This window comes from Euprymna scolopes, chromosome 8 (genome assembly GCF_053919585.1).
Source record: "Euprymna scolopes isolate OS-2025 chromosome 8, ASM5391958v1, whole genome shotgun sequence".
Lineage (NCBI taxonomy): Eukaryota > Metazoa > Mollusca > Cephalopoda > Sepiida > Sepiolidae > Euprymna > Euprymna scolopes.
In genome coordinates, this window is record NC_136489.1 from 145,727,139 (window position 1) to 145,741,542 (window position 14,404).

At 33.9% G+C, this 14,404-nt stretch overlaps 1 protein-coding gene across 3 annotated transcripts in view; it reads left to right on the top strand.

The window, feature by feature from the left end:
* LOC145283812 (uncharacterized) overlaps window positions 1–14,404 on the top strand; it is a 225,560-nt gene that overhangs the window by 175,840 nt on the left and 35,316 nt on the right. For 2 of the 3 annotated variants that reach the window (XM_080132899.1, XM_080132901.1), the window contains exon 3: window positions 12,279–12,452. In XM_080132899.1, the coding sequence (XP_079989025.1) occupies window positions 12,279–12,452 (174 nt within the window). The remainder of the gene's footprint in view (window positions 1–12,278; window positions 12,453–14,404) is intronic. The other variant, XM_080132900.1, reaches the window with a different exon arrangement.

Below are 14,404 nucleotides of genomic sequence, written 5' to 3' on the forward strand. Positions count from 1 at the left end.
TTTTTTAAAAGAGTATAGCAAAGTACATTAGTATAATGCCAACAACGTAGTACAACAATAACAAATGAATATTGACTAATCAAAACTAATGGTTTAATTTATGCCAATTTAAATGATGTTTACGTTTAAATTATAAAAACTTGCGCAGCTATCTGGCGTCGCCCGGAATCCCCATTTACATAACTTAGTTTAGAATAAAAATGAAACTAAAAGGATACAATAAAAAACGCAAATATTTGTATAAAAGCGCAGATACTCTGTTAGTGCCTCTTTTCTGTTAGTATCTCATTGTTTCTGTAGTGCCTCTTTGCAGAGATACTACGTCGTCAGGCCTTAAATTTCCTTAATAAGACCAATTTTAAAATTTGTTTCTTTTATATGGAAAAGTTTTTATCTGATTTTTACTAAAGAAAACAGGAATTCTAACAAAATGGAAGATGGTTGAAGCAGGGGTAAAATAAGGAATCATTTGCAGGTCGGTCTGTTCGGGATAATAAAAGTCTTTAATGTCTACATTTTTTTATTTATTATCTTTTGGCAAAGAGACTAAGCACTTAATATTCATTCGTTAATTTCAGACACATTAAAGATTTTAAAGATAGTTATTTTATACCGCATTGGTCAGCTTGTCATTATCTATGGCCCTATCAACACTCATACGTATCCAAAATGTTTGTATAAATAAGCATACTATCTATCTCTTTCCTTCCTTCTATCTCTCCTTTCTCTCTCTCTCTCTCTCTCTCTCTCTCTCTCTCTCTCTCTATATATATATATATATATATATATATATATATATATATATATATATATATATATATATAATTATCCGCACTTTTTTGTTTGTTTATTTTAAACATTTTTCTACATAATTACATAATTTTCAACCATTTCGATGCAACAGATGTCTACAAGTCTACAAGTTTATGAACACCATGTGGAAACAAAGTTTTTAGCTTCTGGCGCTTGGCTAGCAAATCACAATACCTTGCACTGTTGATTTTACTCCTCTTTTCCAGGAAATCTTCCAAAATATACCCTTCAGAATCACAATAAATGATTAGTGTAACCTCTTCTGCAGAAAGTTGACTTTTGAAGTTTTTTTTTAGGAGGAGGACAGATGTTTCCACTCCAAGCTTTGCCTCTTAATTTCATGATTCATCTCCAGTGACTATTCGACTTGAAAATTCTTCACCTTTATTGTTGTGGCGGTTCAGTAACATTTGGAAGATCTCCACACGTCTACGTTTGTGCTCTTCTGTAAGCTGTTTTTTTTTTTACAAAGGAATCTATCAAGGCCACAGGCCACTCGATGAAAAGGGTTAAAGAGTGTACAGTTGTCAAAAGGACAATATTATAGTGATCATTAGAAGTGTAGATTTGGTAAATTGGATTACTTAAGAGGAACGGCTCATCAAGAACTTGTTTACATTGGACTTGAAGACAACCATATTGTAGTCAGCTGGAAAGCAGGTAAACGGAAGAGAGTTCCACAGGTGTGAAGTTCTTAGAAAGAAGCTTTGTTCATAGAATCTACGTTTAGGTTTATGCACAGATAAAGAGTGGGGGAAATTATTGATAGTGGTTGCAGCCAAACGAGTGTTTCTCGTGAATGTTTGGCGAGGAGGAACCATAGATTGGAGTTCAGACGAGCACTTACCATGAAAATAACGATAAAACAGAGACAGGCTCGCAAAGTCTCTTATGTGAGAAAGAGGTTGCAGGGACGAGAAAAGGGCATCCCCCACTAGGCTACGAAGTCTATTCTGAACTCTGTCAAGACATGGTAAGTCTTCCTGTCACCTAACTTGCAGAAACTATATTGTACCCAAGGATTTCATGAAAGATTTCTTGAGCAGAGCCAAAACTGATCTGCAAAGATTGTGCTATCTCACCAATGGTAATGCACCGGTTTTCCATTATCATTTGTTGAGTTTGCACAGTCTTTTCTTCACTGGTCGAAGTGGAAGCCCTGCTCTTTCTGTATTTTTCGCTAAGGTCTGGATAGTTTTAAACTTTTAATCCACTCATATACCGTTCTTTTCCATAGTGCATTGTCTCTACATTGGGTTAATAGTTTTTTATGAATTTCTGCCCCCGGTAAACCTTCTGACCACAAAAGATCAGACCACAGCACCTTGTTATTCTCCTCTGGTGCATTGCGCAAGTGGAGCGTCCGTTTTTATCAACTGAAAGTAACACGTGCTACAACTGAACGAACAATCAAATTAGCTGATCATAATCACATGACACAATAGTCGATGCATGATAAAAAAAAATTGTGAAAAAGCTAAAGCAAGAGTGCGCTATAAAGCAATGCGCGGATAATTTTTTATTTACATTCGTATATATATATATATATATATATATATATATATAATTATTTTTTTTTTACTATAATAATTAAATACCTACAGACACTAGTGTTTCATCCTTTCGGGATTCTTCAGTGCAGGGTGTCACGATTACTACCAGTCGAACGATTCGAACCCCGCGACACGAGACATCTCTGGCTCGATTAGCGGAGGCCGTATCCAGTCGGCTACTATTAACCGTATGAAATAGCGTTGAATTTTAAACATTTTTAATTTAAATGTTCATTACGTCATATATATATATATATATATATATATATATATATATATATATATATATATATATATATATATATATATATATATATATATATATATATATATATATATATATATATATATATATATTAATGGTATACCAAGTTACAAAATTTTACATAATAGTTATTTTTAATAAAGATTAAACATAACAAAGTAAACGACTGGACACAAGTTAAGAAACGATGTTAATAAGTTACAAAACTTTTAATTAACATTGTTAAAAAATTCGATAGAGTTCATTTATCATTAAGACTTTTATTTTTAAACAATATAACAAATTTTACACGCAAAATTCTGTCTTGAAAAAAAACTTATCACTGTGAAAAAAAGTCAATTTAATAAATGTCTAATATTTTTAATGGGTTTAAAAATGTATTTAATCGTGTAATTAGTATAAAACAGAGAAAGCGTTAGAGGCAAAGTAAAAAAAAACGACAGACATCCAAAACATCATAAAAAGAAGGAAGAATTGTTAAAATGTATACATTTTTCTATAGAAAAACGTTTTGGAGCTTCTATATCAAATTTCTACCTAAAATTTAATGGAGAGGCAGATAAGATTTTAAATAAATAAAAAATTGTCTGTAGATTTAAAACCACATGATTGCATGCTCGTATTCCAGCTTCGAAGCCTCTCATTTCCAAGCGAAACCAAAGGGCGCGATTGGCGTATGTTTTGAACTGATAAACAATGGGATACATTGCAGTTACGAGTTCAAGTTTGATATATTTCATCATTGAACCGGTGAAAAACTGTTTTCTCAATAAGCCAAGAAAATCGTTTTTATGATAGTGTGGATAATGATTTCATCTAAAGTTTGTGCTATTATGTGCATACATTGCAATATCAATGCTGAGATTTACAAAAGGCTTCTTCAACAGCATGTTTATACCACAATTTTTATAAGTCTCCTATTTTCATGCATCACAATGCACTTGCGGCAATGCTGAGAAGGTTATGCTTTTATTTGAAGAAGTAATAGTCCTAATAAAGTGGCTAACCCAGAGCCTAGACCGGAATCCAATAGTTTTGGTAGGGTTCAAAAATAAAGCAAAAAGAAAAAACAGGATTATCTATGGGAGTTATTGCAGGATGAATGGGAGGGATTATTACTGATTTTTCGAAGAAATTAATTAGATCATTTTAAGAAATCATTGAAAATAAGGTAATGTTTACCAAATATTAAATTTTGTTGATATTTTGTATACAATCAAGTATTAAAAAGATCGTTTCTTAACTTTTGCCCGATTGTTTATTTCCTTTGTATTTTTAAGAAAACTTATTTAAAATGACATAAATATTGTACAATATTCATGCATTACACTCTAACCTTTATTCTGAAAAATTTCATTGCTAATCAAACATTACCTTTTAAGTAATACACATATTTATGTTTGTTTTTTTTTGTTGGCTTCTGTTCCTGATATTATGGCTCTTACTGTATATATAAGAATAGTAGGACTACCTGGCACCGCTCGGAATCCTAATTTCTGTAAATTACATTGATTATCGAAAAAATAACTTAAACATAAACAGTCTATTTAAAAAGAAACGCTAATGTTTATATAAAATACTCTGACCCTCTGTTGAACCGTTTACAACGTCTCGTTAAACACTATTTCAATCATTATTTAAAGCGAAATGGGTTTCGTCATTAAACCCAAACAACTTATTTTACGTAAACGATCTTCTTTAAAAATAAAATAAACAGTAAATAGTTTTTTAAATTGGCTTTTACAAACAAAACATTAAAACACTACATTTTATCGTACATGCGAAACGCCCAAATGAAAAAACACAAGAAAATGAAATAAAGTTGTATAACAAGACAATAACAAAGTAAACAACATTTTTGTTGTCTCGACTAATTTTTATTTAACCAAAGTTTTTTCGCCACTTTCAAACTAGTAAATAAATTCGTTCACGAAAAAATGTTTTCTTTTATAAAAACAAAATAAAGTAATTCAATCTCCAAAAGTGTTTGTAAATAAAACATTAAAAACAATCATCATCGTATATGTGAATATCGTTTAGTCATTAAATTTAAAAACCTTTTTGCAACTAATATTTTTAAATAGGAAACCTGTTTACTAAAAACGGAAATGGGTTTGCTATAGTACTTTACGCTATTGCATTTTTATATTGAAAAATACAATATATTGAGAAATAAATAATAAAATTGCGATTGAAAACGAAACTTTTAGATTGTCTATCTGACGCTATCTAACTGTGCTATTTAGGTTGTCTATACATTTTGTAACTCTAAGCAGTTTTATTCCTACTTGCTGCTCCTGCTAGCGCTATTTCGATCATTATTGAAAAATGCCTTCATTTTCAAGATCTTTCGAGGTGGATAATTTTTTTTTAATTGAACCAAGACATATTTTTGTTCTGAAAAACATGAAGCTATGTTCTACAAAATAAATTGATGAACCAGTATCAAATTAGGATTTATTGATTGATTTATTGATTCACAAATCGGACTGGATTTGCTTGATATGTGTGTGTGTGTGTGTGTTTGTGTGCATGTCCATGTGTGTGTGTGTATTTGTATGATAATGGCATGTAGATAAACTAAAATAATGGTATTTTTTAGGTAATAATTTATTTTATCCACTACAACTGATTTACTGTTTTGAAAATTTTTTATGTTTTTTTTTTCATAAACTATTATCGATAATTGCTCTTTATTTACACCGATAGTTCTACTCGGATTTTTTCAGCAAATATTTTATTATTTCTGACTCCATATATACTAAAGAAAAAATTAGAGGATCAATTGGGTTGGGTGAAGCAGATTGATTCAGGAAAAAATGAGTTTGAAAATCCTGGTAATTTAAAAAATAAAACTTACAAAAAATCCTATAGTAGTTCTCGCTTTTTCTTTCTTTCTTTTCCTTTCTATCTCTTTGTCTCTATATCTATCTGTCTATCTTTATCTCAAGTCACACATTAAATAATATCACTATACTCGTGTTATTCTCCTTTCCTTATTATTTTATTCTTTCTTTTCTTTATTATCTTAGATTATTAACGAACAGAGAAAAGGTGAGAGTAACAGAAGTGAGTATAAAAGATCGCGTATAAAAAAGCGGAATTTTAAACAAATGGAAATGATTAATAGAATCTTAAGATATGAATCGTTTTGTTGCAGATTACAGCTAATTAGAATAATTAAAATTGATTTTTTAAATAATTAAATTAAATTAAAATGATTTTAATATAACTCAATCCCAAAATTAAGGAAGACTTTATAACGCATTTTGTGTGATTAAAATATATTTGAAATAGCCTTAATCGAAACAAACGTTTATTAACACAATAACTTTAGTATATATATACATATATATTGTTTTAACAAAATCAAGACATCAAAGAATGTATTGATAGCAATAAACAGTGTATTACATCGTTCGTTACAATTGCTTCAAGGCCATCCGGACAAATTCAAACCTTATTTGTTCGAAAATATTCACAAGAACAGCCTATCATCAGACGTTTTGAAAAATCGCTTTTACAATAAACAATATGGAATCCATTTCCCTTTTAAGAAAAATTATGAGAAAATATTTCACCTACATCTCAGAATACTATATATATATATATATATATATATATATATATATATATATATATAAGAGAAAAGAAATTAAAACTGTAAATTAACATTTATAATTAAATTTATTATTCGACAGAATACTCTTGAAAACAATGTTCAAAGTTCTTTTTCCACGGAGTTTCAAAGAATGCTGTTCTTGCTATTCTTCTTATCAGAGGACAAGAAAAAATCAGCAAATTATAATTGTAGCTAGGCTAGAATTTGCTGGTTGAGGCATTAGATGAAACTGCAATTTATTATATTCATAAATTGCAAAATGTTCATGTCTGTTAAGTAACGTGTGAAGAAATGTGAAAAGATTTACTTTATACATTATTTTAAAAAGCGTTTTTCACTCTATCTAATCGTTTGAATTACAATCGTTTTAAAACAATTATGTCTTCTTTTCAGAACGTTGAATACAAGATGAAGAAAAAGCAAATTCTTATTTCAATTCAAGCAATTCAGAGTTAATGAAACAGTTCGCGATATCAACGAATCGTTTGGCACAGGAGCCACTACTGAACGCACAGCACAATGGTGTTTAAAACATTTCGTGGCGGCGACGAGAGTCTTGAAGATAATTAACGTAGTGGTCGACCATGGATCAATTAAAAGCCTTAATCGAAGCCAATTTATGCGCAACTGTTCGAGAACTTGCTTCTGAATTAGACATAACGTATACGACTATTTCCAACCACTTGAGAGAGATTAGAAAGACAAAAAGACTTGATAAATGGATGCTTCACGAATTGAATGACAACCGAAAGAAACGCCGTTATGAAGTATCATCTTTCCTTCTTTTTCCTAACAAGAACGACTCGTTTCCCGACTGGGTTGTGACTTGCGATGAAAAGTGGGTTCTTTACGAAAACCGGCGGCGCTCAGTTCAATGGTTAGATGTTGACGAAGCTCCACGACCCTTCCCGAAGCTAGAGTTGCACTAAAAGAAGGTCATGCTTACTGTTTGGTGGTCTGCAACCGGTCTCATCCATTACAGTTTGTTTTTTTTATTATAGGCGAAACCATTACGACCGAGAAGTACTGTCAACAAATGGATGAAAAGCATTAGAAACTTCGACAATAACACCCAGAAGTAATCAACAAAAATAGTCTAATTCTTCTCCAATTAATGCCCGACTAGACGTTGCTAAACCGACTCTGCAGAAATTGAACGAATTGGGCTACGAAACTCTGCCTCATCCGGTATACTCTCTAGACCTCTCACCTAACGACTACCACTTTTTTAAGCATCTCGACAATTTTCTGCGTAAGAAATGCTTAAAAAATCTAAGCGATATAAAAAACGTCTTCAGCGACTTCATCACCACCAGAACGCAAGATTTTTACGTTACTTATAAATACACTTGTTTTGCGTTTGCAAAAGTGTGTTGATTCTGATGGTGCTTATTTCGATCAATAAATTTTTATTTTATCCAAAATATGTTCATCTATATATATAAAAGGCAAAAATCGGTGTGTATGTATGTATGTATGTATGTTTGTTTGTAACGCTAAAACTTTTGAAAGACGGAACCAAACTTGACAAATTTGGTATCATATCGAAGCCCCATCACCCGGATGACAAATATCGAAATTTCACGTCAAACGGACTACTAGAAGTTGGTCAACTGATCAGTTATCTTCGAGGGGGGGCCCCAAAAAAACCTGTCATTAACGCTAAAACTTGAGATGAAAGATTCCTCTCCCCTAAGAATAAAACATATGTTCAATATCTGCTTTTGTTTTTTCATTGTTTATACGGTCCCGAGCAACGCCGGGTAGCCCTGCTAGTCTATAAATATAAAAGCGAAAATGTGTGTATGTATGTTTGTATGTGTGTTTGTGTGTCCGCTAAAAACTTTCGACAGACACAACGAAAATTCACAAACTCGGTATCATATTGAAGCTCCATCCTTCGCTCGAAAAATATCGAAACATTGGCCAAAAACGTTGATTTTTTTCACCCCGAAATCGACAATTTTCGACAGGGGGGGGGTCCACAAAAACGGTCCTCTCGTGACGATGACCAGTTCTACGCATGCGTCAGATGACGTCATGACCTGATTTACTTTAAATAGTTGAAAAACTGACTAAATTTCATGTACGTGTTGTTAGCTCAGTTGGTTGGTTCGTTATCTAAACGCTTTAGGTTCGAATCGTGGTGTGAGATGTCTTTTTTTTTCGATTTTTTAAATTTAAATATTGAACCAGTGTTATTTAAGCCATTTTTCACGTAACGTTCGTTTTTCTGGTTTATTTTTTACTTCGCTTATCCACCCCCGACCACACACCCAAAAACACCCGGGTACCCACCGATTTTTTAAATTTTAATATCGAAACAGGCTTATTTAAGCCATTTCTTTTTTGTTTTTTCGATTTTTACATTTAACATCGTTCGTTTGCCTTACGTTAGTTTTTTTTGTGTTTTTTTTTTCGATGTTTTGATCACCCCACCCGCTTAAGTTTTAACGTTGTTTTCTTTTTTTACTTCGCTTGTAACAAACAAACCTGGTCATTGACCTTATTTGCTGAATAGCTATTGTTCTACGACTTCCGTGCACGCACCTGTCAATTTGGTTCTTACTTAAATAAATTCAAACATCTTTCAGTAACTCATTTCTGGCTGGCCGATTTTATTTTCAAACTTTGCCTCAGGCCTTCGGGTTCGATCCTACTCCCCCCCCCACCCGGTTTCTTTTTTATTTAACACCACACACACCTCCAAACACCCGGGCAACGCCGGGTACCCCTGCTAGTCTAAATTTAAAAGTTAAAAACCGCGAGAACTATCTTGTCAACCTGATATATAATGTGTGCGCATGCGCGCCTGTGTGTGCAACTTTAGATCGTCCGTTACTTCTGTTACAAAATGAAAAAGTCTCAATTACAAAATAATGAAAATTAAGACTGAATCGACACATCAGAAAATGTAAATTGATAAGAGAAAATGAATAAGATTTTTTTGTTGTTGACTATTTTCATATCTGGTCTTCTAGTTGTGATGAGGCTGTCGGAGATCAACACATAGTTACTAATAATGTTAACATAACAAATCTTTTTTGAACTTTATGCATTTATTATTTATTCGCGCTTTAAACATATATTTGTTAGAAAAAGAAGGTTAACTTGTTGTTTTCTATATATATATAAAAGCGAAAATGTATTATGTATGTATGTATGTTTGTGTGTATGTTTGGATGTCTGCTAAAAACTTTCGACAGGCGCGACGAAAATTCACAAACTCGGTATCACATCGAAGCACCATCCTTTGCTCGAAAAATATCGAAAAATTGGCATAAAACGTTAACTTTTTCATCTCGAAATCGACAATTTTCGACAGGGGAGGGGGTCCACAAAAACGGTCCTCTCCCCCCGCTCTTCTAATCTTCGGTCTTCTAATCAACTAATCTTTTTCTTGTTAAATTGTCAAAAGGAATAATAAAATTATTTCTCTACATTAAATATTAAAACAAACATTGATTTTAGCTATTATTATTATTATTATTATTATTATTATTATTATTATTATTATTATTATTGTTGTTGTTGTTGTTGTTGTTGTTGTTGTTATTATTATTATTATCATTATTATTATTGGCATCAATATCATTGTTTTGAAAAAGCACTTTAAAAAATCAAGTGTGGCCAGCATTAGTCACGGGTGAGATCTTGTCACTAGTCAAAGCGTCTGTTCTATGGTGTATTATTTGAACATATGATCGCCAAATCTCATACGTAAGTCGGACATACTGTTAGGATCAACCCAAGAAAAGAATTATTCCCATTGGACTACCAAAACAAAAAAAAAAGAGAGTTGCTTCCCTTGAACTAATAAGTTGATGATCGCCCTTGTGGGAGTTGAAGAAAGTCGGCCATGACACTTTGAGACGCATACACGCTGCTCTAAACGAGAGATTTCACCATGGCATATCCGATGGTTAAATTATCATAATCGCATTGATAACTTGTTAAATAAATTTGTTTAACGTTCATCTTTGTTCTCGTTTAATTTTCACAGATATTTCATAGACAACACGCATTTTTAAACCTGTTAAATATACGTTCTTCCGCCTTTACCTGAGTAATAATTACTTCAAAATTGTCCGTTCTCTTTGCTACGCCTTGCATATAGCTAATAGTGCTTGGATCAAAGTTATCATCCTTAGAGGTAATTGGATTCAGCGCTAAATGTCACTACGTTCGCGTGATTTGTTATTCTCTTACTCCAACTTTTTCAAAATTCATTAAAAATTTTAATGAATAACACTACACAAAGATATATTAAATCTAACATTAACAATCTGCAAACATATTTCTGTTCTGTAGGAGATTTGGTGCGTCGGTTGAACTGCGCACGATAGTCAGATTTTTCCAGGTCTATTGTCGAACTCAAAGCAAGAGTCGCTTCAGCAAACTATAGCTTGTCGCCAAATTTCTTTATGATGTCCATCTCCAGAAAGAGATCAAATCCCAATGGTTTGTTGTTTATTACCAGTACGTTAGTCTTCAAGGGATTCATTCATGTTGGTCACTGTTAAAGTTATGATGCCAACACCATGATTTAGCAAAACATTTCCCACCTGCTGTCAAAATGCGGTATTTTTCTGTACTTTGGATTGACATAACAACCCACTCAGATGAGGATCACCCAGAATCCACGAACGCTTTCTAATCTAGCCCGTTGAACTTTACTTTTATTAAGGGCGCTTTTTCTAGTTTATAACGCTGTCCTTTAGCCCCTTGCTTCGTTTCCCCGATACCTCGATGCGACATATCCTTGTTACTGGCACTGATAACAGTGTATCACCAGGAACGCTCATCTTGCTTTGCCCCGGTTGCCGGCAGTTTCTGGCAAAGTGATTGGAACCTCCACACTGGTTACACTGCACTCCGGCTGCGTCCTGCTGGTCGGAGTTTGAAGGTAGATCAACAAGCACACGAGGAAGAATGTTGTGTCGCTTGACCACTGCAGCAACAGGCTTATCCAACTCTACCTGAGAGCCCAAGAAATAATCTGTTCCAGGGTTATGTTTGCTATTCTTGAATATCCCCGTAATTGTTGTCCAACGGAACAGGGGAGTCCTGTCACGAAAGCGCAACTGAGCCATCGGTTAGAGGGGGGGGGTCGATTAGACGTGCCAGGTCATGTAAGTTACCGAAGTATTCGTCCACATTTTCCCGGTGCACAAATGATGAGAGATAACTTGTCAGATGCAACAAAAAGGGTTTCGGATCAAATGCCATGAAGGAGGGCTTGTTTTACCTGCTTTAAATCATTGCTCTGGTTACGTGTTAACAGTCGAGATAACTGACAGAGCACCATCTCTCAACCTGAGTGGTAAAACACGGTCGACGTTCTGAACACCACACGTTTCACACAGCAGCTTCACCTGTTCCAACTATTCGGACACTCTGCGGTCGGGTGTAATACCATGAAATTCGGGAATTAGCGAATTTCAAATGCTTTACCTTCTATTTGCGTTTGGTTATTTGTTAACCGAAATACCTTATTTTGTAGAGTTTGGAGGGTTCATAGCACTGGAACTCTTTGTAAGAGGGACTTTTGCCTTGCTCACTGTTCACTCCTTTCCCTTAGAGTTTGGTCATTTATAATCAGTAACTCTCGCCATTTCACGTGGCTTATCTCGTCCGTCTCCATAAAACACGTCGTATCTCTTGTGTCTTCTTTTCCTAGTTTCCCTGCGCTGGTAGCAGAGGGAACACACCTTTTGCTTCTTTGAGGTTAGGTTTTTTGTAGTATTACTACTACAATTTCACACAACTTCTGTTGTAAAGGCTGTGTATATATTAAAATGGTGTAAATTAGAAATTGCAGAAGATTCAAAAATCAAGTGAAACAAATGTAAGTTTGGTTCTATTGATCCAATTAGGAACATAGCAACAACATTTCCCTGCGCGGATTCATAACTTTATTTCCAAACTTGCTTTCTGTATTCGTTGCGTTTTTGTTTTGTTTATGTTTTTTCTTTAATATTACCGATCTTTTGTAAAACTGTTGCTCTTTCTTTTTCTTTTTTAGAAGAAATTCAAAGTGAAATTAACTGGAGGCCGCTATAAGAAAGAGGGTCATGTCTCCATTTTGCTTCCTGGCGAAACAAAATGGGGAGTCATTTGCGGGGATCATTGGAGCTACTTTGAGGGCGTCGTCACGTGCCGTCAATTAGGGCTTGGCTTAGTCAAGCAAGTCTCTCAGGTAAACCATCTGCAATATTTATATAGTCAGTAATTTATTTGTTCTTATACCGATTCCTTTCTTTGCAGTTGTTTTCTCCCATGAAACTATTTAGTAACTGCATTCTTAAAGGCATTCATTCCAGATTTTTTATAACAGATATTCCAGTATTTTTATTTTTATGCGCATATTTTTCTGCAATGACATATTTAGTTGTATAAAAATGCCACAGTTTCAAAATATCACTTGCTATCATTTACATATAATCAAATCAATATAAATAAATATAATACATTTATGCTCATATCTCTGAATTTAATAATTTCTACAGATTTCATTTGAAAAATAAAACATTTTAATGAAAAATCAATCTTTAGAATGATATATCACCGAAATATGTCGAATTTATATTTTATAAGGACCTTTAAAACTGAATTCACCCAGCGTCTAAACATTCATAACCTCAATAGATTACTTCTCTAAGTAAGCAGCCAGCCGAATTCCAAAATAATTTTAATATGAATTTTATTTTTTGACATGTGTAATTTTTGAATCACACCTATAAATTTAATTTTATTTATGAAAGAAAACGACTTTTGTTCATCTAAACTTGATAAGTTAAGTGAGGCTAGTGCGCTAACGTTAGACAAATGCAAACCCTTTGACAATGGCTAGTATAGAGGTCTTCTCGGGGATATCTACTCGTACGGTATTTGATATAATTATATTTTTCTTAGCTAAAACAAAGATTCAGATCATCCTCGATAGTCATACATCTAAACTGCACCACGTTTATGGAAGGGTACACCACTGATCCGTATTAGACCTATATTATTCCTGGTCTTCATAAACGACCTCCTTACTGCAATTGAGTCAGAGATGGTTGATAAGTGCATTTTCTGATTTATTCCCGGCATGGGGGCAAATCGAATGACGACACATCCAAGGTATTGTTGAATCTTTAGAAGATGACCTCAAGTCTTTGGTAGAATGGGCTAAAAATGGATGGGCACATGTAATGCTGCCAAGACAAAGCTCATTTCTTTTAACAAATATAAGAAATCTTTTCAACCATTGATTGTTATAAGTGATAGCATGATTCCAGATTGTTCAGCATTTAAACTACTCCACTTGATATTCTCAGGCAACATGAAGTAGAATAAGTACATAGAAGATGCTGCCAAGTCTGCTGCAAAGAATGTAGCTTTCCTCTACCAGACTAGAAAACTCCTCAAAATTATCAGTATCTTATATCCCTAGAAAGCCACCATTCGCCCGTGCAGAGGGCATTGTTGCCACATCTGAGATGGTGCGCCAACCATTAGCTTTTTCCTCTCGTGCAATCTTCAAGAAAAAACGAATTTTAACCTAATAGATTCGCACTGCCTTTCAAGTCCTTGTCGCGTCATCGCAGTGTTGCATGCCTGTGTTTTTCACGATTACTTCGATTCACTACTACACTTGTACCCGCTCGACGTAAATAAGACTTGCCCGACCAACAGCAAAATCTCTTCATTGTAGAGGTCCCTTCTTTTTTCGTACCGCTTGCTTTTTGGAATTCCCTCTCAGTTTCCTGTTTCCTTGACTATAAAACATCCAGAAATATACACGTGATGTTGATAAAGATCTTGCTACCAAACTTCCCACCCAGGTTACTCCATTTCACAGTAGCTCCCTATGTTTCAATAGCAATATGCTCTTTGGATGCGAACAGAAGTAATCAAAACGAAAAAAAAAATGCTCGAATTTCCCATGCTATTTAATAGCGATGTATCTAACGGAGTCGATATTTTTTCAGCCTAGCTAATATTAATTTTATGCCTTCCGTCATTTTCTTGACAAAAAATGCATTCTAATTCCGTTCTTTGCAAAAAACCTTACCGCCTAGGATTTTTTTTTACATAGGAGTCACCACTTATTAAGGCCCGGAGGCCACTCGAGAGTAAGGGTCAATATCATAGTAATCATTAGTA